At 48.0% G+C, this 26,525-nt stretch overlaps 2 protein-coding genes across 7 annotated transcripts; both read right to left on the bottom strand.

The window, feature by feature from the left end:
- Positions 1-17: 17 nt before the first annotated feature.
- On the bottom strand, positions 18-15,571 carry CHUK (component of inhibitor of nuclear factor kappa B kinase complex). Its single transcript, XM_039703726.1, has 20 exons — positions 15,568-15,571; positions 15,010-15,236; positions 13,003-13,072; positions 12,268-12,356; positions 11,925-12,014; positions 11,602-11,726; positions 11,105-11,212; positions 10,682-10,817; positions 9,746-9,940; positions 9,316-9,418; positions 8,235-8,358; positions 7,039-7,190; positions 6,141-6,202; positions 5,114-5,223; positions 3,690-3,739; positions 3,470-3,566; positions 2,871-3,018; positions 2,417-2,556; positions 956-1,052; positions 18-293 (listed from the first exon to the last, which is right to left on the bottom strand). The coding sequence occupies exons 1-20, from the start codon at positions 15,569-15,571 to the stop codon at positions 267-269; spliced, it is 2,154 nt and encodes a 717-aa protein (XP_039559660.1). The 3' UTR covers positions 18-266.
- An 88-nt stretch (positions 15,572-15,659) lies between these two features.
- Positions 15,660-26,194, bottom strand: CWF19L1 (CWF19 like cell cycle control factor 1). Of its 6 annotated transcripts, none has more exons than XM_039703717.1 (15): positions 25,825-26,194; positions 25,010-25,209; positions 24,235-24,319; positions 23,733-23,811; positions 23,313-23,414; positions 21,750-21,964; positions 20,903-21,021; positions 20,690-20,774; positions 20,048-20,188; positions 19,096-19,207; positions 18,309-18,388; positions 17,284-17,493; positions 16,778-16,897; positions 15,895-15,992; positions 15,660-15,813 (listed from the first exon to the last, which is right to left on the bottom strand). In XM_039703717.1, exons 2-15 carry the CDS (start codon positions 25,114-25,116, stop codon positions 15,669-15,671), a joined length of 1,698 nt encoding a protein of 565 aa, XP_039559651.1. In that variant the 5' UTR covers positions 25,117-25,209; positions 25,825-26,194; the 3' UTR covers positions 15,660-15,668. The 6 variants fall into 6 exon arrangements, with proteins under 6 accessions (XP_039559651.1, XP_039559652.1, XP_039559653.1 ...); XM_039703718.1 differs by having other exon boundaries at positions 25,010-25,213; XM_039703719.1 differs by lacking the exon at positions 25,825-26,194 and having other exon boundaries at positions 23,313-23,380; positions 25,010-25,149.
- Positions 26,195-26,525: the final 331 nt, after the last annotated feature.

The following is a 26,525-nucleotide window of genomic DNA, read 5'->3' on the forward strand; positions in this document are numbered from 1 at the left end:
AGGCCCCAGAGTGTGTGTGGGTGTCAGCACAGAGTTTATTATATATATACACGCGCTATACATTCATGGGGCACACGGCAGCGGCGAGCCCTGAGGAGGCTCCGCGGGCCGGGTGCAGGCTGCTCCCTGGGGGACAGCCAGTGTGTGACACGGGGATGTCATCAGTAAACACCGGGGATGGCAGTAAACACCGCCGCGGCCCACACGGAGGGCAGCCCTCAGCACACAGCAGGCACTTGGGTGATGCAGCACCTCGGCTCCTGGGGCTACTTCAGCCAGCTCCAGTCAAAACTCTGCAAAGAGGAGCAAAAGTACAGCTGAGGGATGTGTGTCTGGCTGGATGAAAAGTCAGTAACTGCCCTCAGCAAGGATGCTGCCAGGAGTTAACACAGTGCAGCACAGCAGCCCTGTGAGCCCACTGCAGTTTGGGAGATCAGGGATTTCCCAAAGGATGAGTGCCTCCTCTCTCCCCTGAGGAAAGGCTGGGAGAGCTGGGACTGCTCAGCCTGGAGCAGCTTCAGAGTGACCTCACTGTGGCCTTGCAGTGCCTCAAGAGGCTACAGGAAAGATGGAAAGAGACTATTTCCATGGGCCTGGAGTGCCAGGACAAGGGGAATGGCTCCCCACTGCCAGAGGGCAGGGCTAGGTGGGATTTTGGGAAGAAACATGTACCCCTGCACACTGGCACAGGATGCCCAGAGCAGCTGTGGCTGTCCCTGGATCCCTGGCAGTGCCCAAGGGCAGGCTGCTGCCTTTTCCTGTTCAAAGAGTTCTCCACGTGCCCAGGGCACCCCTGGGTGCCCCCTGGAAGCCAGGTCCTGGCAGGTGGCCCAGCACTTACCATCATGCTGTTCTGCTCCTGCCTGCCTTTTCCTATTCAAAGGGTTCTCCACGTGCCCAGGGCACCCTGGGTGCCCCCTGGAAGCCAGGTCCTGGCAGGTGGCCCAGCACTTACCATCATGCTGTTCTGCTCCTGCCTCACCTCCTGCAGGATGCTGCTGAAGAGCTCCAGGTAATTCACATTCTCCCGGATCATGTCAGCAAAATTCTCCCTGCAGGAAGGAAAAAAAAGCCCTAAGGTGATGGGTTTCAAGCAGCACCAAAAGTAACACCCCCCTCAGAAGGTGCTGCACTGGGGGGAGGGATAAAAGAAAAAAGAAAAACAAAAACAAACAGCCCAAAAAAGTGATTTGTAGTTTGTGCAGTGGTAGGTAATAGGAGCCTCCTCAAGCCAGGTCTCATAAGCTCTTGGAGGTCTATTCCTCACCCAAGATAGCTACCTTAGAATGCATAACATCAGCAGGATGGCTTCTGTGGTAGTGTTGGAAACAAAAAAATAAAAATAAAAGGCAAAATAACAAATTCTGTACAGAGAATCACCGAGGCAGGTGCAAGAGTCCTTGCCCCTGGTAAAACACCTCACAAAAGCCATTTGTTTCTTTGTTCTCTTCTTTTTCTAGTAAATTGCCCAGGCCAGACTTTTTGGCTCCTGTCCAACTGGCTATCCTTAAGTTTGAGGTGAAGTCCTGAGCCCTGTGAGATGCCTTTTCACCTAATCCAAGACAGAAACTTCTGGGCTGATTTCCTTTTTAAGGGGACAAAGGATAGTTTTGTCACTCTATGAACAGAAGGCACATTCCTATAGCAGTGACACAAAAACCTGGAGGTGGCAGGACAAAGGGGAATGGCTTCACACTGACAGAACATAATTAGAATTGTTAATGAAGCAAAGAGCAAAACCCCCCTCAGCTCCAGACAGCTCAGCATGGACTGAGGGAGAGGGGCCTTAGGAGCCACATCCAGCCCCAAGGATGAGCAACATGACAAATGGATGGCACTGTCCTTCAGCAGGGCATGCAGCACCTGGAACTGGCTCAGGAACAGAGAGCAGAGAGCTCTGAATAGAGAGTTCAGCCAAATCCCAGATTCTTTGGAGCATTAGTGGCACACAAACTCCTGAAACTGCTCTGGGAAGGACAAAACCCCTGAGACAGTGAGCTCCCAGCAGCTCATACCTGTCATTTTCACATTTTCTGAAAAATCCCTTTGCCCAGGATTTTCTCCTGGGAAGCTGAGAAGCCTCAGAGAAAAAGGACAACGATTATCTCATTGCTTCTCCTGTGTTGTGCTCATATATGGAATGTGTTTGGAGATTGTTTCGTTGGTTTCATGTGCATAATTTTCACTCTTTGGCCAATCAGTGCCAAGCTGTGTCAGACTCTGGAGAGAGTCACGAGTTTCATTATTATCTTTTTAGCATTCTGTAAGTGTCTTTTCTGTATTCTTTAGTATAGTTTAGTATAGCACTCTTTAATATAATATAGCATCATAAAACAATGAATTAGCCTTCTGAGAACCTGGAGTCAGATGCACCATTCCTCCCTTCATTGGGGCACCCCACAAACACAACACATACCCATCTTCAGGAGCTGCCAGCGAGGACAGAGGGTGAGGAGCTGAGTTCCCTGAGGAGCTCTGGGGCAGCCACGTGGCTGCTGCAGTTGAGGCTGTCCCTTCCAGGCTAGAGCTGACCAGGGATCGAGAGGAGCTCTGGGTCTGCAAGGAAATTCAGGACAATTTAGGCTTCAATGTTTTATAGGGAAGATTTGGGACTGCACATGAGCACTGCTGGTGGAACCAGGAGATGGCTTCAGGCACTGTAATTAATGCAAAAAAAGCAGAGTACTCTTTAAAACATTTTAAACTAACCAGGAAAGCACCTATTTAGCTTCTGCTTTTACCATCTCAGACTGCCTTTCTCTGCAGGAAAAAAAATACAACCATGGTGTGGCAGTTACCCCTTTTTGCTGAGTTTACTTCCTGGCTCATGCACTGGAAGAAGAGCAAACAAACAACCAACAGCTACTCACACAAGCAATTTTCAGCAAATGCCAGATCTCCCTTTGTCTTTTTCCCTGCATCTGCATCACTGAGTTGTCAGCTTCCTTGATGTTATTTAGAGCCACTTCAATCTCGGGCAGCAGGTCAATGATCTTCTGCTTGCAGCCCAAGAGCTTGCTAGAATCAAAACACAAAGTCACTTCCCAGCACATTCTGGCAAAACCAAAAGCCCCACCTTGGGATTCAAGAAAAATGGGATACTTGAAAAATTAATGTACAAATCACTGTGGCATCTTCTCAGCTCTGTAACACTGCTACTTTTTTCCTTAGCATTTGAAGGAATTTTTTTTCCTTTAAATTTTGAAGGATTTTTTTTCCTTCAAAGATTTGAATTCCAACTTCCAACTGGCAGAATTTAGCTCATTTTAAAGTGAACTCTTGGATGCTAACAGCCATGTTTTTAAAAATTAAGTGGAAACTCAACACAGAGGAGCAGAATTAACACTGTGAGAAACGTGAATGGAGTTTTTTGGGCTCTGACCACCATGGTTTTCCCCATCCTTTCCTACTACAAAGCTCCAAGTGCTGCAGGTTGGATTTGTTTGGGATTTTTGTCTGCATAAGGTACCTGAGGTGGCCAAAGAGCTCCTTGAGGACTCGGTCCTGGCTCTGCACTGTCTGCACAATGATCTTCACCATGTCTGTGCTGTCACTGTAGGCATGATCTGGAAAGGCCAGCAACCACCACATTAGTAAATCCTAACAGTATTCCCTGGGTTTCAGTTCAGAACAATTAAAATTGGGGTAAAAGTGTGAAATGATGATTGTTAAATCATCTTCTTCCATACCTGGAGGTCGTGTTTTTAATTGCTTGTACAGGTCTATGGCTCTCTGTTCCCTTTAAAAAGAAGAATATGATTCAGGCAGGTGTCAGCAGCCAGGTGATTTAAAAAAAAAAGCTTTGCAGTGAAGGGATGCCCTTCTGAACTCAGACACTGGACCTGCTCCTACAGCTGGGACACAGCCATGGCCTTTGGAACACAGGGATGCTCTTTCTGAGATGGAATCCAACACTTTCCCCAAAGCTGTCTCTCTTTTTCTCCAACTCTGCAATTTCTTCTCAGAAAACCACACCAAGTGGAGCTTATTTTCAGTTTCAAATCTTCCCATGGCTCAGCTGTGTTTTCTTTTCCCTGTATCCTTCATTATCCAATTTCATTTTCGAAACTCTGACTGCACAACTGCCTGAGAAATTCTTGTCCTGTTCCTGCTCTGCCTTTTTTGCCTGAATTTTAGTGATATTCTGTAAATGGAAAGAGACATCACAAGCAAGACAACTGTGCTTCTCTTCCTCCCATTAAATAAACATTACTTCTCTCAAGTATTTCAAAAACAGTCACCCTGAAAACTTCCAGCCTTGAACAAAATCTTTCCTGTTCTAAATCCCAGTCTGACAGAAACAAGGAGCAGTTTCCCAGCCCTGATCCTGGTCTGCAGTGGTGGAATTGCTTAAAAATGATGTTTAAGGAGGCACGGTCCTGATTAGTTTGAGCTGCTGCTGCAGGAGGTGGCTTCTCCTTTGCACCACTTCCTCCCCTGTGCACCAGTTCTGCTGCCACTACACAGGATGAAAAGCAGCTTTGCAAAGAGGGAGGGGGAGAACATGCCAGGAGCAGCACATTTTCTCCCTGAACAGCCAGAGTTGTTCTGAAGAGCTCTTATTAACAGATTTAATGGCTGTTCAATCCCTTTCTTTTAGAATTGCCACTTGTGCTCTCAGCAGCAGCCCAGTAACTGCTTCCTGTCTTGTCAAAATCAGAAATATCACTTAGCTCTTTCATATTTTAATACTTTCCCAAAAAAAAATCAACTTTCCAAATATCCAAGTACCCATGAGGTATTTACCCTCGATTTGAAAATACTGAAGGTATTTAACAGGATTTTACAATGATCATGTAGTTTTCCTCACTCAACAGTAAGAAAGTCACTCCTCTCCAACACAAAAGGAAATCCCCAGTTGACACCAAGGTTTGTCTTAGTCCTGGGCTCTTGTAAGAAGAGGTTTCACAGTTCAGTGACAGGGAAGTGTCCCACAAGTGGTGGGAACTTTCACAAGCAAAATTATCCCAAATCAACCACACACTACTCTGTACTTGTGGTTTACATTTCAAAATCGCTGAGAGAACCAGCTACAGAGGGGAAAAACCCCCTGAGACACTGAAACACACAAAATCCAATGACATGCAGTGAAAGAGAGAAGCACAGGGCTTACAGGCTCTCCATGACCTCTCCCTGGCGCCTGGCATAGGGGCTCTTCTGCAGCTCCACGATCTCCGTGTGCAGCGCCATGATCTGCTCGTCCAGGTAGCCAATATCTTCAGCCTGAGGTGAAATGTGGGTACAGATCAGGCTCAAGGAGAGCAATCAAGGAGATAAAGACCCCCAGAACAGTTGTTTGGATAATGGGCTGTCTGCCTGGAGAGCTTAGGAGACAAAAAAGCTCTTTGGCACAGCACTGCTACAATAACTGAGGGTTTTGTTCTCAGTGCGTGGTATCACCTACAAGCAAACCTCTGACCAACAACACTGGCTGAGAAAAATCAGTTTCCTCATAAATCATCTCTCTGTGTGTCTGGATTGCCTCCTAGACAGACCAAGATATCCCTGTGTATAAACATTTTCCATTCCTGATAAGGGGGCAGGGCAGGTGGAATGACAGAACATAATTCTGATGGTCTGCCAAGTAAATATTGGGCGAGGCTCCTGCTTGTCTGGAAAAAGGCAAAGACAATTCAATTCAATTACTCTGCTATAAGCAGCCAACTTTTTATCCATTCTTTAGATAATAAAAAAGAGATTACTCTCATTTAAAACTGATTTGCACATTGACTTGCAGCATGCCAATGATTCATATCTGTACTCCTCAGTGAAATCCTGCAATTTTGAAATTGCTGCATGACAAGTGATTGGTTTTCAGCTTCAGCAATGGGAATTTCCAGGAATACTCCTGATCCATAGCAACACCATTTCTTTTGGGCAACAAATAACATGTCTCTTCCTTCATTTCCTTTTTAGAGAGCTGAGTGTGGTGACTTTTGTTGTTTTTGTCCAAATCCATTCAAACAACTTGGTGACAGGAGACAGTGTCTTTTTTAATGCACCTGCAATGGCATTCCCATTCCCACAGCAGGCAGGATATGAGACACTGAAGGGACACAGCAGTGGCACACATGACACATTAAATTCCTGTCACAATCTCCTGCACACAGAGATAATGCAGCTTCTTTAACATCCCCTACCTGTGCACACTGAGAGGCTTTCTCTTCCATTTCCTTCCAGGCTTTGAGCATCTTCTCTGAGGCTTGAGAAAAAAAGAGGTGTTAATTTATAAAAAGACATTAAGACACAAAAATAAAGCAAGACCTGGACTTTACCTGTATTGGTGCAATTTGAGCACAAAGAACATGATGCTGAATCTCCCAGCAGGAGCCACAACAGAGATCACACAGACAGCAGAGCTGCAACTCTGTGCTCAACCTCAACCCACACACAAACCCTTGGGTAGGATTTCACTGCTTGCAATCACAGGCCTAATACAATCCTGAGTCTTCAAACTCCACCATTAAGCTCAACAACTGCCACTTCTGATTGAACACAGACTGTCCAGACCCAGCTCACAGTGTCTTTCCATTTTCAATCATCATCCTTCAGCCCAGTCATCATTTTTGACTCAGGTTGCATTTTTTAGCCATATATATTCAAACTACAAGTAAATCTTGCTGTTCTTTCCTGAATACTATTTGTTTCTGGGACATGAAACTGTAGCTGGTGCTCTTTAAACCCATCGCTCATCCTGACAAATGGTTTCTCCTGATAACAAGCACAGCAGCTTGTTAGCACTGTCAGCAAGTGCAGCAGATCTTGCCCAGTCAAAACTTCAAATGAATCAGACTCTCAATGAATAAATAGCAAATATTTACATCACCAGTACTATTAATGCTCCTGTTGTCTGTTCTAGGTGGAGAACAGCTGACCACCTGTCTCATTGTCACTGGAGGTCTCCAAAAACATTCTGGTTTTTATTCTCCTGCCAAACTCTTCTCCTGCACCTTCCCCAGCTAAAATACACCCATAAAGATGCTGAGCTCCTTTACAGGATCACAGGAGACACCCAGACAAGTATTCCCCACTACCTACATATGCCATAAGCCATCTGGTCACTGTATCTCTCCAGGTCGAGGCGAATGCTCTGGTGGAAGAATTCCAGCTTGGCTTTCAGCTGCTGGGATGCTGACACCATGTTGTTCTTCATTTTGATCAGGTTGGCGTTGTACCGAAGGAGGCTGAGCCTAACAGATAGAACAAGGACAGCACACATTAGATGGAAAGCCCACCTGGACTTCAAAAAGAGGAAATTCTGTTGCTCTCAGGGTGACTGAGCACTGGCATCAGCTGCCCAGAGAGGCTGTGGAGTCTCCACCCTCAGAAATATTTGAGAGCTGTCTGGATGTGGTTCTTTTAGATTGGATTGGGCTGGAGGACTTCCAGAGGTCCCCATCTGTCAGATTATGCCCTTTTCTGACCCACAGCTGGGCAGCTGAGAGGTGTTTTAAAAACTTTTACTCCATTTTCAGTCAATGTGGTTCTTTTAGAGCATGGACTGGGCTGGAGAAATTCCTGAGGTCCCCATCTGTCACATTATGCCTTTTCTGACCCAGAGCTGGGCAACTGAGAGGTGTTTTAAACCCTTTTACTCCATTTTCAGTTTAATGTGAAGGGTGAGGCAATACAGATGTTACAATTCACACCATCATAACCAGAAGCTATTTCCTAATTACATTAGAAGTGTTTCTTGGCCTGTCAGCTTTAGCCACACCATGCTTAAATGCCTTAAAGCCAACATCTAAAACTGCCCCTCCTGGGTCCTACAGTGCATCTTTCATAGCTCTATTTCTCCAAAGTATCCAGTCTTTTTTACAAGACCATAATTTGAAACTTGTTTCTGGTTCCATTTCTCTCTCTACAATGTCTGTCCTGTTCCGTGGCATTTCTGAGTCAGCATTTCTTATTTCAAAGTTTGCATGCAAATACACACTATGACAGCTTTCAAAATTTTCTATAAATCCATTTCCCACACCCATCAACCTCAGCCATGCTAGGAGCCTCTGACTATATTCAAGTGTTCTTTGGTTATGATCACTGTCAGGCATCACCCAGCACAATTCCTGGAGTGGAATAAGCTCCCAGTCCAAATATGTTTTATAACGTAAAGGTACAGACCAGCAGAGGGCTGTAAAACCTCAGGGAAGCAAAACTCCCCGAGATGCACAATTCCAGGCAAACAGACCCCGTGCTGGCACAGCACTGCTCCCTCTGAGTGGGTGACAACTCACATGGCAGCTCTCTGTCCCTGGAAGAGCCTGCTGTAATCCTCCTTCAGCCCAATGACGTAGTGAACCGCTTCTGCCCACACCTTGCGCAGCTGCGGGATCGGCAGCTGGACTTTGCTGTCCTGCACTGAACACAGGAGAAACACAGTGCAGTGACAACACTCCTAATTCCTGCTTCATGTGCCTAGAAAGCCAGGTAAGATCTGCTCAGTTTCTAGGTGATGCTGCTGAAGCATGTATGAGCTTTTCATGTCACAGCTCCCCATGTATGTGACAACCTGTGACTGAGCAGGTTAAACCCCATGGGGGGTGTTGGCCAAAAAACTCTAAAGCCCAAGGTAGCAAATGTAGTTGCTCCATTTCATCCATTGATACTGGTCACTGTCCTGATCTGTTTAATCTGAAAACGTCTTCAAACGTTTTGTAGCTTTCCTCTCAGATTTCCTGATGTAGATGTTTAAGGGGAAAAGATGCAGGTGTGCTCCCTGACAGAGATGGCAGCTGTCAGTACACTGGAGTATCAATAAACATGGTGTAAAAAGCCTTTGCTCCAGGAGATTCAGTACAATGAGTCATGCAATGAGAATCACCAGAACAAAACAGCCAGAACACAGAAAAACCTGAGTGACACTAGAAGATGAGGAAACCAGTGGAGCCAGGCCAAAGAAAATTCAGTTACTGAACAGTAACTGCATGTCACAAGGCATTTTCTTTACATGCAGTATCCCAGCACACATCTCCTGTCCCCTGACAGTACTTTTCTTTCACAGAGGTACACAGGGTCATTCATACAGATACAGATTTATGATAAATAAACCTTCAGAGAGATCTATTAGGTTGTGCAATGACTGCTGTCATCTCAGGAGACAAGCAGGGGGAGCAGCAAGCAGAGCACAGCTTCCACACACAGCCTAAAAGCCCAAACTGATGATGCCAGGGCTCTGTCATCAGGACATGAGCTAGGCTGCTTCATGTTCTTACATGATTCTTTTTGAATCAGAGCCCTTCAAGATGACACACAGGGGTTTATAAAGCAGATTTCATTTCATTTTGCATGAGAACAGCCCTTCTCCAGCACACTCACCAATGTAGTTGACGCAGTCAGACAGACTCCGAGAAGCAAAGGGGCCGTCATAGACAGTTTTGCTTTTATCAAACAAGTAGACCATGTAGCTGTCCCAGCCTCTCTGAGAAGAAAACAGAAGAGAATTTAAGCAAGAGAAACCCCAAGCAGCTCCAACTAACCCAGTACATCATGAACTAATTGTTGTGGGCTTTCTCTCTTACCAAGTGTCTTTAGAAACTTATTTTGACAGACCCTACAGGAAGACAGAACTCTTTGCTAGCAATTAATTAAATATTTAGGCAGACTACAACTACAGAAACCTGTTTACATGACCCAATAAAATATCTATAGACATTTACTGTCTCCTGTGGGAGAAGATTTAGGCCATTTCTCTCCCCTAAGATTTCAAATTCTCTGAGAACATGGAAGACATGAACAGACTCCTTACCACGCCATCAATAACACACTGGGAAGCAGGTTTCCGAGGGTCCAGGCAAATCCCTGTTTCCAAGAGCAGCTCCTGATTTCCAGTGCTTATTCCAGTTTCAAACTCAATACGGTTCTGAAGGGAATGAAGGCTTTCCTCAGGATGCAAAAGGAAGGACACAATCTTGGCAGAGGTCATGTTTAGGATGTGTACTATCTGTAAAAAGAGGATAAGCAGGTTACAAATCCTTGGATAGCAAAGTCAAAGGCACACAAGCCTGGGATAGAGCACAGAGCAGAATGAGAACATAATTTGGTTTTAATAATCACAATTATCAGTTCAGGAGTAAAGCCCCACATAAAAACCTCAAAGCCTGGTCTTGTAACTTTTAATGTCAGAGAAACTGACAATCCAACACACTAAGACCCTTCACAAACCCTGCTGCAGCTTAATCACATCAAAAGAACTGAGACAAAACTATCCTCCTGTTTCTACACAGGCTTGCCTTGGCTCGTCTGACTCCAGCAAAGCTCAAGTAATTATTTGAAGAGGAAAAATCTGTTCTACTAAACTGCACCTCTGTTCTACTACAGGCACTATACTATAGCACATGAATACACCCAGAGGTCACAGCATCAACGGGGAAGTCTGGGAAAACTGTTATTAGCAAATATTAAACCTTATTTGATCCTAGTGAGCCCTTTCCAAGACAACAAACAGTAATACAGGGCCATCCTTCTACTCCAAAAGTAAAGCAAGTGATTAATACTGCAGGAGTTGTTTTGTCTTCCAGCATGTACTGGACAGGCTGTGTATGCACACACTTCCTGATACCAGGAAGAACAATTCCCCCTGAGCCTGGAAGCTGGGTGATGCCAGGATTCCAGCTCTGCTCCACTGTCTGTCCTCTGGGATGCTTTCAGAAGGCCTTTACAGCCAGTAAGAGCCCCCACTCACCTTCAGATTCAGTATGTGATCCATTATCAGGAAACACCTTGGACGATTGGCCTCAGGATCCAAACCTCCACCCCTCTGCTGTGGATCCCAATTCAGCATCAGCTGCAACCAGTTTTCCATGGGCTCTACAATCAAACTAAAGCAGAAGGGCTGTAAGAAAGGGGAGGCCTTCACCAGGCTGAAGCAGCCCAGCTCCCTGGGCCTTTCCTTGTGTGTTCTATTCAACAGGCTCTGACCATCTTTGTGGACAACAGGCACCAGAGAGCCCAAAATACCCAAAAGAGAGCCACAGCCTATCCCTTAACAGCAAACAGCAGCTTGAAACACCCTGGAGAAAGAAGGAGGAGCTCTCAAGCTTGGCATAAAGGAGGAAGAGCCCTCAGTTCAGACAGCCAGAACTGTCCCCTGTGAGGACACATGTACCTGCAGAGGCTGTGAGGCTGTGGCAGGTGGGTGCTGAAGCGAACCTCCCCGTTCATCTCCTCAGAGGCAAAGATGTGCTTGGGGTCCTTCTTCTTGATCTTTTCATGCCTGGGAAATAAAATGCTTTGTGTATATGCTGAGGAGTGTTACTTTTGTATGGGAGCAACTGAAGACAGCAGAAAAGGGCCAGTGTCCAGCAGCTTTAGAAAACCAACTCATCTTTCAGGACAAAGATGCCATTTTCAATCCACCCCATGTGAAAGAGAGGAGCCCTTACAATAAATTCTGCCTCTGGAAAGATTCACCTCTTCTGCTGTTCTAACAGAAACCCAAGTTTGCTATTTTTTTCTGTTTCAGAACCACCCTTTTAAAAACCAAGCAACAAACACTCCAGGCACAGCAAGTCAAGCAGAAACCTCCAGATGCAGGTTAAAGTTTTTCAGCACAGGTTTAAGTGTTAGCACTTCCAAGCACCTCTTCCAGAATAAGTGTCTTACCAGGCAAATGGCTGTAGATTATGTAAGAAAGGTCTAAATCCTGCAATACATTCAAACACCATTGTCCCAAAGCTCCAGTAATCAACAGTAACTGAGTAGGATTTGTTCTCAAAGAGTTCTGGAGCCTAAAAATGATCATAAAAAGACACTTTGATTGTGGTGTTTCCTTCCATTTCTGCAGAGACAAAGCTGCATCCAGGTGTGGCTTCCTGAGAGCCACAGGACAGGTCCCCAGGATCTCCATTTTTGGAGGTTTCAGCCCTTGGCAGTGCCAAGCCACAGCTGCCCTGCCTCAGTGCTCACGACACTAAAAAAAGTCTTACCAGATATTGCAATGTTCCAACAAAAGAAGTGCATAAACTGCCTTGATCCAGATCCTTTGCATATCCCAGGTCTATAATTTTGTGAACAATCTGCAAACAGTTTAAACAGTTCATCAGAAGAGCAAATGCTGAGGGGGAAAAACACCAAACAACCCAAAATCTGCTCAGTAACAGCCACAGAATACTCTCAAGAGGAAAGCCAGAGTGGAAATTCTGGATAAAGTCCGTGGCAAAGCTTCAGTAACAGTGTTAGCTTTAGTAAATGCACAGTTCAGTTTTCAGTCCAGTTCAATGTGACAACTCCCAGAAATGACAATGGAAACACACTGACCACCTTACTTACCTTCCCACCTTCATCCTGAAGAACAATATTTTCAGGCTTTAAATCTCTGTGTATAATTCTGTTCTCATGCAAATACTGGATACCTGACCCTGGAAGACACGTGTTTGATTTAACTCAAAATAAAATCCACATTGATTAAATGTAAATCTGATAAAAACCTAATACTAGGGGGCAAATTCGCAGCCTTTCATGATCTCCCACCACTCATTTTTACATTTAACAGCTTCCAAACCTGTGTTTCTTCTCCACTGCATTTTCACATCCTTGCAAAGACATGCGAAAGACACCCAACTTATTATGAAAAAAAAAAAAAACCCAAAAAAAATCTGGAAGGGGAACAAGGACAAAGCAAATAGAGTTGCTCTTTATTTCAGGAATTCAGCTGGAAGCCCTCTTGAGCACTGAAAGGACAGAAGTCCAGGCCAGTACCCTAAAATACTTTCTCATGCCAAACTAGTTATTCCTACAAGCACTGACAGGTTATCTGTAAGAGAATTAAGAAAACAAGGAGCTTTCCTGGAAAACCTTTTTCCTGGAGAAACCCAGGCACTGCCCTTTATCAGACAGCTCTTCCTTTCTGAGATGTCCAAAAAAAACAGGTACTTCCCAAGGGCCTAATTTTTTTAATACTCTGTTCATTTTAGTTCCCTTTTCATGGTCAGCTGGAAAAGGAAAATGCCACTAGACTTTAAAAAAAAAACCAAAATAAACAAAAAGAAAGCATTAACTACGTACCAATGTCACTAAGCAGAGAAAGGATTTGACTTTCCTTCAGCCCGCAGCAGTTTTCTGGTTTGTTTAGCAACTACAAAAAAAGTGAAAGATGTTCAGACCCACACTTGCAACAGTTAACAGCAAAAAACAACACATTCCATCCCCTGTTGAAACTACCCAACAAACAGCACAGCTCAAGGACACTGCAACTGAAGGAGGCAGTTGATTTTGTGCAATAAACTCATGGCCAGGAAGAACAACTCAAATAAAAGGAAAATTCAGAAAGAAAAGGGGTAGGAGACAAAAGCAGGGCCACAGGGCTGCAGGCAAGGGAGGCTCCCCCTCAGCACTTAGTGAGCTGTCAATAAAAGCAGCTTCAGCAATTTCTGACTTTTACTGCACTCAAGACTTCTAGAGATGACTGAGATGCATCAGCCCTCATGATGGATTCACAAGGAGAAATTAATAATGAAGTGAAACACAAATGATGCCAAGCAAGAGAAAGATGTAAAGAACATAGCCAGAAATAAAAGATTATGTTGTTGGTTTTTTTTAAGCAGTACAGAACATCAGACGGAATGAAGCATGTTACTTCCTAAATTGTTACAGCATCTATGCCACACCTAAGGGTTCATCAGAAATGAAGTGACCAAACACTGCATTGCAAGTAGAGCTAATTTCTCAGCCAGGGTCTCTAATGTACCTTCAGGGACTCTCCAAACTTTTACTGCAATAATACAACAGCCAGATGTCTCTGGAACTGTGACCAGGTGCCTGTGTCTGCAACCCCCAAATGCTTTTCATATAGTCCCCTTCTTTTACTGTGACTTAAACCTTCAAAGTGTCTCTTGGAGTGTTTCTAACAATTCAAAACCATAGAATGAGATGGGATTACTGCATTCACCAGCTGCTCACGTTGCCCAGGGCTGTTTAACACCAGTAACAAAAACTACAGAAATATGAGTTTCCTGATCACATGGATGAGGTGGTTTCTAAGCAAATCCTGACAGGTATTTGCTGCTTCACCCTACTGAAATTGTTGCTTCCTGAATCCAGCTGTAATGGAAAGGGAGCACAAACTCTGCCAAGTCACCAAGCCACTGCCTGGGGAACTACTGAAAGGCTCCTTTATTTTTGGGTGTTGCCAGTGTGCAGGTTGGCAGCTCTCAGTTCAGCAGGAATAGCAAAGCTTCAGAATCCCTGGAGGCCCAGTCCAGCAGAAATAGGCTCATTCCCTGTGCTGAGAGCAAGGCAACACTGGATACACATGAATCCAAACCAGTCAGACTGAACAGATGGACACACAGCAGCAAAGCCAAACCTGCTGGGTGTCAGCAGCTGCACTAATGCTAAAGCAGCTCTGTGAAAGGACACACCAGGATAAAAGAGTATCTGCCCTTGGCTTGCCCTCTGCTTTCAAAAACACAAGCCTCGTTTCCCACACGTGGTTTTTCCCAGTCCACATTAACTTCCTGACACCTGTACCTGATGCCTCAGGTTTAGCTTTTATATTTTTCAGGTTCTGTGCTGCTTTAGTGTGTGGGTCTGAGCTTCACATTAAGGGATGGTGAGCTCTCTGCACAGAGCAGGGAGACAAAACAATTCCTGCTCTAGCTGGGGACCAAGGACAAATGATCCAGATCTCAGCCCAAGAGCACAAACAACGTGGGCTGAAGAGAGAAAAACAAGCAGGATGGGACTGTATGGGGATAAAGCTGTAATTGGACAATGAACTCCAGAACTTATCAAAGTGACAGACTCCATGACCGGGTGTCCATTTTGTGACCATTTTGGTTCATCTTGGGTACAGCCCTGGCTGGGCTCTTGTGCTGCCCAAGGTGTGTCCATTGAGATCCTTTTAATAAATCCCCGCTTTATTCTTTAACTGTCTGGTCTCTGTTCCAGCTCAGCCTTCTCAAGGCATCACACCCAAAAAGAGAAGCTCCAGAGAGCAGCCCTGGTGGCAGGAGCAGCCCTGGCACGCCCAGTTTGGGTTATTTGTTTTCACTGACAGCAAAGCAGGGTTACCTTGCGGAGGTCGCCCCCCGAGCAATACTCCATGGCCAGCAGAGGAACGTCGTTCACCAGGAAATTCATCTCCTCAGGAACCTCACAGGCTCTCACCACGTTGGGATGGTTCAGCCTAAGCACACAGAGAGCTGGGTGAAAACTCTCCTGGGAGAATGAGACAACAGATTGCAAAGCAGCCACGTTTATGTTCCAGGGCCAGCTTCTGCTCCCCACAGGAATCCTTGCTCATTCATCAGCTGGTACCTACCAGTACCCAAATGGGTAAAATCCACACCTTGGCAATACACAAACCAGGGATGAGCAGAAATGATGTCCCAAAGCCAAGGTACAGGACTTTGATGATGGGGATCCAGACTCCAGTTGTGAATTCCTGCACAGTCCTGGCAGTGTCATTACATGTGTGTGTGTGTAGGAACAGACTCCCCCTGGTCCAAGCATTTCACAAGAACCCCTCAACCCCTGTGTAACTGCACCAGGCAGGTGAAAGCCACATTCACAGGGAAAAATTAACTTCTGCAGCTGAATTCAAACAGCAGCTTCCTGACTGTCTCTAACACATGCTACTCCTGGGAATAAATGACACATCCAGAAGGAAATGAAGGCAAATTATTTCTCTCTACATCTTCCAAAGCCTCTGGACACCGGCGCAGCGCCCCTCAGGCGCGGAGGGAGAAGTCGAAGGGCTCGAAGGCGCCGCGGAACGAGCGCGCCTGCGCCGCCTCCTCGGGCCGCTGGGCGGCGCACTGCCGCCAGTCCGCGCGCTGCGGCTGCGCCAGCAGCGCCTCGCTGGCCAGCACCTCCCTGCAACGACAGCGCCGTGACGTCAGCGCGCCGCGTAACGTCACGGGAGGGAGGGAGGGAGGGAGCGGGGGCGGCACGCACCTGCCGAACTGCAGCGGGAAGCGGCCGCGGATGCGGTGGAACAGCTTCTCCCCCGTGTCCAGCTCCACGTAGAAGTACGGCGTGCCCGGCTGAGCCACCTGCGCCACGGGAACCGCCGAACCACAGAGTCAGCGCGGCGGGAAAACACCTCCCACACCATCACCAACCTGGGACCAGCTCATTAACTGCACCATGGCACCGCTGCCACGGCCAGTCTGTACCCAAAACACCTCCAGGGATGGCCACTCCAGCCTCCCCGGGCAGCCCCTCCAATGTCCTCCCTGGGCAGCCCCTTCAGTGTCCTCCCTGGGCAGCCCCCTCAATGTCCTCCCTGGGCAGCCCCTTCCTCATCACCCTTCTAAGAGCTACCAGGGGACAGCAGACCCTCTTGCCAGCCACTCCAGGGGCTGGGCAGCCAGCTGTCCCCATGCCATGGTCCCCTCTCCTGGCAGGAAACTTGGAAAAATAACCCCACAAACCGCCTGAGGTCAGTGCCTGAGCTCAAACAATACCTTCCATGGGAGGAAGGAGCAGTGGCACTTCCTGCTGGGATCACCTATGATGTTTTGTGGTTTAACTCTGCTGTGAGTGACTAAATGAGCAGCAGGCAGGTCTGGTCACCCCTCACCTCACTGAGGTCACCCCAGCCCAGTACAGCACATTCCTGGAGGACGGGGCCACGCTCACATTTCTCAGCTGAGAAATCATCTGCTGTTCATGGAACTGCTCCCAGAGCAGAATCCTGGCACACCCCCAAATCCAGACCCTGAGGTTGTGCCTCCAAGAGGTTGACCCCAGCCCACAGAGTGAGCTCAGAGGGAACAGAGGGAACAGCAGCTCAGGCAGGACAGGGGGAGTGAACAGGTGAAATCTGGCCCCGTACTTGCGCGATATCCGAGTGCTCTGGGATTTCCAACAGCTCAATCTGCTGCTCCTGTGCTTGTGTAATGAAGGCCTCCTTGATGTCCTCGGAAGTGCAGAGGTCCAGAGGGACAGGAATGACCTGGAGAGGGAGGACATTTCCATCAAAGAAGACGAGACAACCCGTTTGCAGAAAGCCATCAGACCATCACTGGAGCTCGTGGCTCCTCAGTACAGCTCAGCCTCATCACACAAGACAGGTGAGCACCCATCTCTACAGGCTTAAACTTATGAGACTTTTTTTCCTGTAGGAGCTGGACAGACAGCTGAAAACTCCAAGCTTGAAAGCTCTCAGCACAGCCCTCTCCCTTCTGATCTCTGTGGTAGCTCTGACACAGCTCTGATACACTCACAGACCTGCCACACACAGCAACCACCACAGTAAACCCCAAAATGCCTCTTCCAGCTCATCTGGAGTTTATATTCAGTGCAAGTTGATGTTTCCCCAGGGTGACACCCAAACCATACCTGTAGCTGCAGATGCTGACTCCTATAGTTTCTTTCAAACAGGACATATCTCTTCCCCTTGCTCCTGAAGAATTCCTTTAGGGCAGCCTTGTACTTGGTGACTTCTTCCAGCACCTCTGAAGACAAGTCCACCACTGACTGATAGTGCCCAATTGGCAAAATCAGGACGTGGTCAGGGGACAAACCCCCTTTGGCCAGGGCAAGGTAGCACTAGAGTGAAACAACACACACCAGTTACTCTCTGTGCTGTAGGGATTTACTCTCTGACTACTCATTCTGAGCAGCCTCAGGAACAGGAGAGGTTTCTATGTGGCTTAATAGGGATTGTTTATTAGCCATTTTATTTGAATTTATTTTTATACTGAATTTATTAATCACTAGAGGAATGAGAAAGAGACAAAGAGATTGCCAAATGACAAAAAAAAAGTTATCTTTTGAATATCAGAGGAATGCCTTGTCTGCAGGGAAGCTGCTGAGTGAACTTCACCACTGAGGCAGGAATTTCTTATTCTAACACAAAAATCCACTTAAAAATTTAAACCTGTGGACAAACCTGTCCCTGTAAGTGGGTTATGCTATAAAGGAGCAGTAACTTTGAAGCTCAGTCCATGATTGTTTTATACACTTTGCTTGAAGTCAGCATCCTGGAGACACCCTCTTTTTCATCTCTATAGAACAAATCTGTAACCAGCCAGCCCAGACAGATCTGGCACTGGTGCATCCTGCTGCCAAAGCAGGTTCCAGCTTTCTTCCAGCTGGAACAGTTTTGCCACATGGTAACAGAGGGCTGGCACAGCAAGAAGTGCTCTGCCACTGGAATCCAGCTCTGCTGCTGGAACAAAACTGGGCCACACTTGACTTTTGAAGAGTTTATGTGTTTGTAGAGGAGATGCAAAGGAACTGAAAGCAAACCCAAGAGCCAGCAGCAAATAAGGTTTGTTTTAAATTTAAAATTGGAGATTGGTATTTTGTTTTGCCATGTCTTAGCATGATTCTCACCTAGCAAAGCCCTGCTAGGTACTTACATGTGTGCCAATACTGACAACCAAGTGCTTCTCCACCTCCGGGCTGGCCAGGCAGAACCAGCAGGGCCCTGTGGGCTGAGCTTTGTTGGGAAAGAAAACAAGGATTAGCACAAGGGAAATTTGTCAGGACACAGACAACCTGGTGTTTTCCAACCACCCTTCCCAGTTTATCAAGTGCTGCAGGTGTCAGAAGGACACAGCTCTGGCCAGGGACATTCCAGCAAGAAAGGAGGTGGTGGCAGTCAGAGCCTGCTGACTCCCATTCTCCTGGAACGCTGTAACCTAATGAAGGAGGGGTTTGGTAGTTCCCGGAGTTAGTATTTGCAGCTCACTCATAAGAAAACACCAGCAAATGTAAGCAAACAAATCAAAATGAGGATAAAATTACTGCACAGGTAAATTTGACAGCACAAGGGTAGGTGCTGTCAAACACACATGTCAGTTCTGGCCTATCCATCACACCCAAAACACCTGGATTCACACCCAAACTGTGACAGCTGAGCTTTTTGGAAGTGTCTGGTTCAGGGGTTAAATGCCACCAGCCCAACCACAACCACCACAGACCCAAAGAGCTTTGAAACTTTGCTCTTGACCCTTCTGTCACCTACTGAAGCCCATCTTGCCTTGGAAACAAGGGACCCTTCACCCTCCTGCAGCCCCCAGGCAGTGACAGAGCTCTCTGGCCAGCTGACACCTACAGCTCAACAGCTGGAGGAACAACTTGGAATGATGTGGTCCATCCAAACCCTCAAGGGAAGAGCTCAGAAAAAATCCTCCTCACACTTACGGGGTTTCTTGGCTTGCTTAGGTTGGGAGTCCCCTCTCTCTTTCCCATCTGAGGGACGTTTCTTTCCCTGATGCTTGTTCAAGTCAAAGAAAAATTGACAGGCTGGTTCTTCCTGTTTAGGAGATGAAAAGTGAACAGGATGGTCAGTTCAGAACTGCATCACAGAAAGTGACAGGATACAGATTTGATTTGATTTTTTCCTGAAGAGCTGTGAACCACTTCTGAAAAGCATCAATAGCACAGAATTTCTGAGGCTGGAAAATCCCTCCCAGCCCTCTGAGTCCAAGTTGTCACCACCATCCCCACAATGCCCACCTTGTCCCCAGCCCAGAGCACTGAATGCCATGTCCAGCCCTTCCTGGGACACCTCCAGGGATGTGGACTCCCTGGGCAGCCTTGCCAAGGCCTGAGCACCCTTTCCAGGAAGAAATGCCTTCTGAATACCCTGGAACTGAATGACCTGTCCTCCTAGTAATGCAGCAGACTTTACCTGCTTCAGTCAGGGAAAAACTTCAGGGAGAGCTGCCCCAAATCATTATGCTCTCCTATTCAGCCTTATGCTGAACATTCAGAATTGCCAGATTTTATGGATTATTTAAATATTTTCATTTGCCAGCCAGTGTCAAAAGAATGGCTTTATTTCTTAGAGATGTTAACATGTCACAGACTCACCAGAGGTTGAAAACATTTGACTGAGTTATCCCATACAGCCAAATGCCATTAGAAGGCTTTACTGCTGAAAAGGAAAAAACTCTGTCCCATCTTTCTTATAGTCCTTCTTTAAGAAGTGAAAGGCCACAGTAAGTTCTCCCTGGAGGCTTCTCCAGGCTGAACACCCCCAGCCTGTCCCCACAGCAGAGTTTTGGACAGAGCTATCCCAAAGGGCAAGCCAGGCAGTGCTGTGAGCACAGAGTGAAGCAGGAAGGCTCAGGGGAGGAGCACAGGGCAGTACCTCTGCAGAGAGAGGGGCTTTGCTCTTGGGAGCCTCCTTCCTCAGCTTTCGGTAGGGATTTTCGGTGACGTCCTGAGGCTGCTTCACCAGCTCTGCAGGGTCCATGGAGCTCATGGGCACGATGCTGAAGGCATAGAGGTACTGCAACAAACACAGGCACTCATGGCCAAGCAGCTCCTGCCACAGCTGCACCTCTGAGGAGATCACTTATGAACAGTTCCACACCACCCAGCACATCAGTGTTTGTGCCAAGGCAGGGCACGGAAAAACCCTGTGCCAGTGTCCCACCCAGGAGTCCATGCAGTGCATCCTTGATCCCTGCCCATTTCCAGGCCTTCTTTCCGGCCTTTTCTGTTACCAGGCTGGATCCTTAACTACCAACCAACATTCCTTAACTTTCTTAAGGGCAGAAGAGAGACAGATGAAAAATCTCATGCCAGAAATTTGTTATTTTCAGTGGTTTGTACCACGTGCAGCCCTTAGTACCCTTCTGACATAACAGACAAGTGGTACCTATTACTCAAGTGAGACAGATACCTCCACTTCAGCCAAGCTTTCAAGTGCCTGATGTTGTCCCCTACCTGCTCTCACTGCCCCATTATTGCACTTGAGAAAAGAAGAGAGATTCAAGGGTGTCAGTACCTTTTTCTTGCTTGTGTTGCCAACATCAGCAAGGGCAATAAACCTGGTGACGTGCTGTGGGGTCTCCTGTAGCACCATGTGATTCCTGTAGAGAAGCAACAAGCTGTACTGGCACATAAAATACATAAAGTATTGAAAGGACAGTGGGAGAATCCTCCTTAAAAACTGAACCATTACTTGAAAATAAATGAGATTTCACATGATTTTACAAACCTGTAAGGGAGTCTTTCGTAATAGGCCTTCTCCAGGGCAGCAAAATGGTACCTTGGTTTGAGACTTGCAGCTAGATCTGATACCAACTTGGAGCCACACTTCTTGGTATCTATTTCTCCCTACAAAACACAAATCAAGCTTTATTTAAACCTCTCAAAGAGCAGGGAAAAGAAAGGTTTAATAAACTTCTCAATACACTTAAGTGAGTACATTCTTAGAAAATTCATGCCAAGGGAAGTCAAACATAGAATGACAAATTAAACAATTACAGAGAATGCCCATGGGAACCTCTGAGATCTGAGTTCTCTCTGTGAGCCAGAGCATCCCAACAAATCACTCTCTATAACCTCCAAGGGCAGCAGGGTTGGTTATTATGCTGTGAGGGAAGGTTCCTCATGCATTTAAACTGAGGATTGTCTCTCTTTTTGAATGTTGAAAAAAACTGAGAGGAAGCAAAAAATGTTCTTTTGCCACATGTGTGGCCTTGCTGTCCAGAGAGGTTTCAGATAATATGAAAATCACTTCTGCTGAGAACATTAACACAACAAAACTGGACACAAATGAAACAACACCCTCAAAATCCAGACTGAGGAAGAACCACACCACTGACTGACACTTATGGAAATAAACACCAAACCACTTAAAAAGTGACAGGGACAGCTAAAATGCCCTGAAGCCTCACAAATCCCCCTCCTTTCAGTCCTTCTTCTCCAAAGAACCAGAACACCTGCTCTCCCTGTTTTTACCCCCAGCTTCCCCCAGCACTTGCAGAGGGTGAACAGCCCCTCCACTTGGAGAGCAAGCAGAGAGGCGACGCTGTGTGAAACCCCAGGAACAGAACACTCACCGCGCTGTTGGCAAAAGTGCCCACGTCTCTGGGCCAGGGCGAGGTCAGCAAGATGTCCACTCCCCTGAAGTGTGGGGCTGAGAGCAGGGAGGCTTTCAGCTCGGCCACGTCCTTGGCGCTGAAGCAGTGGGCGGGCGCCGGCTGCTGCGGCGCCTCGGTGCCGCTCAGGTAGGCGACCTGCAGCCCCGAGCAGCCACTGTACACCCCCCTGCGGCCTGCAGAGACACATGAGCATGCCAGCAGCCCCTCCCTGCTCAGGGCAGCAGCAGGGCTCCCTGCTGTGGCTGCAGCCACCCCCACAGGCAGCTCCTGTGCTGTGCCCGGCATCGCTCGGTGCCGCAGCACAAAGCCGAGCCCGCCCGCAGCAAAGCTCTTCAGACAAGCCCCAGGCTTCCCCCTCCTCCCTGCTTCCCAAAAACTCATCCACATCCAAGCCAAGCGCCTCTACTTTGTTATATTTTTGTCCTGGTGGCAATTCTGGAAATAAATTGGTTTTTCCTTTCAGCTTTGCTACAGTTCGCTTGTCACCTCTGCTGCTGCAGCACAGCCACTGTGCAAAATCTTCAAATCTTATTCCAACCCTCTCCCACATGCTCTGGGAATAAGACAGGCATGCTATAGGAAGAACAAATAAGGGAATTGACTGAACAAATAGTTTCTGAGATAAAGAAAATTGAGAAAAAATAGAAAGGTGAAGAGTTTTGGAGTAGAAGAGCCTGGAATAAAATTGAGTGAATATTTGAGTCCAAGAGAAGGAGGCTCAGTTGAAGGAGTGGAAGGACAATATGGCCCCACATGATTTCTTACACATAGGTAAATGCACCAAGTTTAGAATAACTTCTCCTAAACCAAAGGTAATAAATACAAATTTACCATTACAGAAATGGTTTGGAGTTACTGCTGATTTGCTGAGCTGTGAATTTAGAAAATGAACAATTCTGAAGAAAAATATATCCTTATTTAAAAGCAGTAGTACATTTAGAAATCTGTCAACTTAGATAAAGCAAAAAATAGTTGAAGTGGTTTTAACAGAAGAATAAAAATGTAAAAAAATTCAGAACATTCTCTTTCATTTTTAAATTTGATCAAGAAACAGAAGTGTTTTTAGTTGTACAACCTTATTTCTAAGTACTGACATGCAGGAAGATAAAGCAAGGGACAAACCCTCACAATTGTGCACTTTTCCATGAAATTGAACACATTTCTATTTCAAAACAATCACTGTGTTCACGTTAATAATTCAAAGGATTGTTGTAACATCCTTTACAAATGACTCTGTTACAAATTACTTCAAAAAACAGGCTCTTGCAACCACTACTCCTTCTGCTCGGCAAGTTCAGTCTCAGAGAAATGAAAAAAAAAAATTAATCAAGAAAGCAGGGTTTTCTTTCACATTTTACCCAGATTACACCGACATCAAGCTGCTGATGATTTTTACCCTGAACCACAGGACAGAAATGCCACTTACAGCTCCCAGAAAAGGAAGGTGTTAAAGGGGGAAGATGAGAGAACATTCCTGGGAGCCCCAGCAGGCACGGCTGGCCCCAGGCCCCTCAGCCTTACCCAGGTACGTGATGTTCTCAGCCAGCTCACAGCCACTGACGTCGGGGAAGTAGCTCAGCGTGTCCGGGCTGTTGGCACCGAGCACGAAGGTTGGGATTGGAGCTGAGGGAGGAAACCTCGTGCACTCAGCGAGCTTTAATCCCACCAGGCAGCCCGCAGTGCCCAGGAATCACAGCAGGAAGCCCCATCCCCTCCCACCCTGCACCACAGCAAACCCTGCTGCAGAGAGAGCCCCCAGCCTGGCATTCCCTCAGCTGCAGGAGGGATCCAGCTCTGCCCACCACACCCCCCTCCCTGCCCGTGCGGGGCTAACCCCGAGGGGAGGCTCAGCCCTGCTCCACACAGAGCCACCTTTCCCCCGAGGGGGTTTCCCTGCTGGAGAACAGCTGCTTTAACACCCCGTGCCCCCTGCTCCCTCACCTTTCTTGGCCCCCGTGCGGTACTCGGCCCACTCTGCCTCGCAAGTCGAGCCAAAGAAATTCCCGACACACAAAAGCATCTAAAAACATAAACAGGAGTTACCATTTCAGCACACACACAAAGGCTTTGCCTGCACCACTTCAGCAGCATTTGCTTTGCTGAAGTGAAGGGATTCCTCTGTGTTCATCTGAGCTAAACGCAACATCAGCGGGTTTAAAAGGACAGCCAGCTGCTCTCCCGCCTCCTGCGCGCGGATCACGGCTCCTCCCAATCCTCTGGCGCTGGACAGGGAGGGCTGGGGGGCTGCAAACCCTTTCTCACATGAGCAGGAAGAGGAGCGCGGCTGCCGCGGGGGAACGGGGCAGCAGCACCCACCGAGCCCCGCCGGCACACCTCCCGCACGGGAACCCCCCGGGCCGGCTCCGAGTCGGGACGGAAACCCCGCGGGAACGCCAAGACGTGCGCCGCCCCCCACAAGCCCCACACGCCCCACAAGCCTTACGTCGAAGCGGCCGCTCTTGGCCTGGATGGCGCGGACCCGCCCGAAGATCGCCTCCAGCCGCCCCTCCACGTCGCCACACGCCAGCCTGCGGGACACCGCGCGGTAAGAGTCGGCCCCGGCCCCACCACAGCCTCATCCGGTGTCCCGCCCGTTCTCATCCCGCCCCGTCCCACTCACACGCGCAGCGGAGCCGCCGCCATCACGAAGATGCTCGACCCGAACCTCCCGCCACTTCCGGGTGCGCCGCTCAAAGCGTTCCGCCACTTCCGGGTGCGGCGCTCAAAGCGCTCCGCCGTTGCCGGGCGGGCGGCGCACCAAGCCTGACCAAACGAGCGGGAATGGCCGGGAAATTTCATTATATATTGTTAATACTATACTTCGAAATGTATTTATAATAAATATATTGTATTTGTATAAAATACTATATTTCAATAAGTATTGGTAATTACTACACTGAACTGTACCAAAACAAGGACTTAATCAGGCCATAAACACCAGCAAAGCTCTCATGTATTTCACACCTTTTATATTTTATTATAATAATGCCTTTTAAATAAATGACACCTTATAAATAGCTTTTATAGGGGATTTTAAAAAATATATCTTTTTATTAAGATTTTACAATGTTACCATCTGAATTCTGTAACTAGGAACTGAAATCCGAGCTGGTTCTGTTGGTGTTTGTTCTTTCTGTGGTATTGGGACTGAACCGTTCCACATTTCAACAACAGGCACGAGAAACAGAAAGTAGTAATTTTTATTTTCTGCATCTCACCTGGCCTGAAAGAACCACAGAAGAACCATGGAATGGTTTGGGTGGGAGGGCCCTCCAAGCCCATCCAGCTCTCTCGGGTTCCCTGCGGTCAGCATGACCCTGATCATGGTCGAAGAAAGAGTCGGAGCTCTTTGTTTGTGGTTCTCCAGGTCGTTTATTGTTGCTTACCTAAGATGTTTTCTCTCCAGCCTGCCACAAGCCTGTCTAGCAGGTCGGTTCAGGGCACAACCGGTGTTATCTTTTATACTAAAAACTACATGTTCTATATTTACAGTTATGTTCCAATACCCATCACCTATGTTAGACAGTGACTTTCTGCTCTAAACCAGTCTGTGAGCGCCAACATCATCCTGCACATGGATGCCAGGGAGAAGAAAGAAGGACAGGGCACGCCCAAATCCCTCCACCTCGGAGCCCCTGGCCCCCATGTACAGAATCCCAAACCCCCTGTACATGGTTCCAAAATTCTTCACCCTGTGATTGCTACTATTATGCTACTCAAACTTTTATGACCTGTGACTCTTCATACAAGGTTGGTAATTTCTCCCAGGGGCTAAGATCGAATCCCCAAGTGTCTTTGGCCTTCTGCCAGAGCCCAAACCACCCAGGTCACCCAGAGGGATGTTCTGGGTTCCGACACAGTCCCACTCCCTCCCACTGTCCCAGGCTGCTCCAAGCCCTGTCCAGCCTGGCCTCGGGCACTGCCAGGGATCCAGGGGCAGCCCCAGCTGCTCTGGGCACCCTGTGCCAGGGCCTGCCCACTCCCAAAAGCCAGCAGAGCCGATTGTTTACCGGCGGCAAGTGGAAAAGGATACAATCATAGAATTTATTTTCCTGACGGTAATAACGGGGCCAAAGCGCACGCGGCGGTCGCGGGCAGGAGGCCGCGCTCAGCGGCGGCTCCAGCGCCTCACAGAGGCAGCGAGGCCACCCCAACGCGCCCCGCTCCTGCCTCACTCCGGGCACGACCCCAGCAGGTCATGGACGCTACCCGACCAAGAGCACCCCGCCACCGCAAGCTCCCCAAGGGGCGGAGAGGCGGCGGCCGCCCGGCTCGGAGGTGCCGCTGCTCAGCCGCCGCCGCCCCTCAGCGGGGCCGCCGCTCCGCCTCCCTCCAACATGGCCGGCCGCCCGCCTCCCCTCAGCGGCGCCGCAGCCGCATGGCCGCCGCTTCCCCTCAGCGGCACCGCGGCCATACGACCACCGCTCCCCCTCAGCGGCACCACCCCTCAGCCTGCCTTCATCATGGCCGCTCCCCCGCCTTCCCTCAGCATCGGCACCGCCCCTCAGCCTCCCCTCAGTATCGGCGCCACCCCTCAGCCTCCCCTCAGCATGGCGGTTCCTTCACCACCTCCCCTCAGCATCGGCGCCGCCCCTCAGCCTCCCCTCACCATCGACACCGCCCCTCAGCCTCCCCTCAGTATGGCGGCCCCTCCGCCTCCCCTCAGCATCGGCGCCGCCCCTCGGCCTCCCCTCAGCATGGCGGTTCCTTCACCGCCTCCCCTCAGCATCGGCG

The sequence above is a fragment of the Passer montanus genome, unplaced genomic scaffold (genome assembly GCF_014805655.1).
Source record: "Passer montanus isolate IOZ18808 unplaced genomic scaffold, ASM1480565v1 scaffold167, whole genome shotgun sequence".
Classification (NCBI taxonomy): Eukaryota; Metazoa; Chordata; class Aves; order Passeriformes; family Passeridae; genus Passer; species Passer montanus.

Coding starts and splice junctions, on each gene's coding strand:
- CWF19L1 (XM_039703717.1), bottom strand. CDS start 25,116: ATGATCAGGGTCATGCTGACCGCAGGGAACCCGAGAGAGCTGGATGGG. Junction 23,812..24,234: donor CCAAGAGCGGCCGCTTCGAC/GTAAGGCTTGTG, acceptor TTATGTTTTTAG/ATGCTTTTGTGTGTCGGGAA. Junction 17,494..18,308: donor TTGTCAGTATTGGCACACAT/GTAAGTACCTAG, acceptor GTTTCACTCTAG/TGCTACCTTGCCCTGGCCAA.
- CHUK (XM_039703726.1), bottom strand. Junction 13,073..15,009: donor CGGGGGGCGACCTCCGCAAG/GTAACCCTGCTT, acceptor CTTTTTTTGTAG/TTGCTAAACAAACCAGAAAA. Junction 5,224..6,140: donor AAGCCTCTCAGTGTGCACAG/GTAGGGGATGTT, acceptor ATTTCACCTCAG/GCTGAAGATATTGGCTACCT.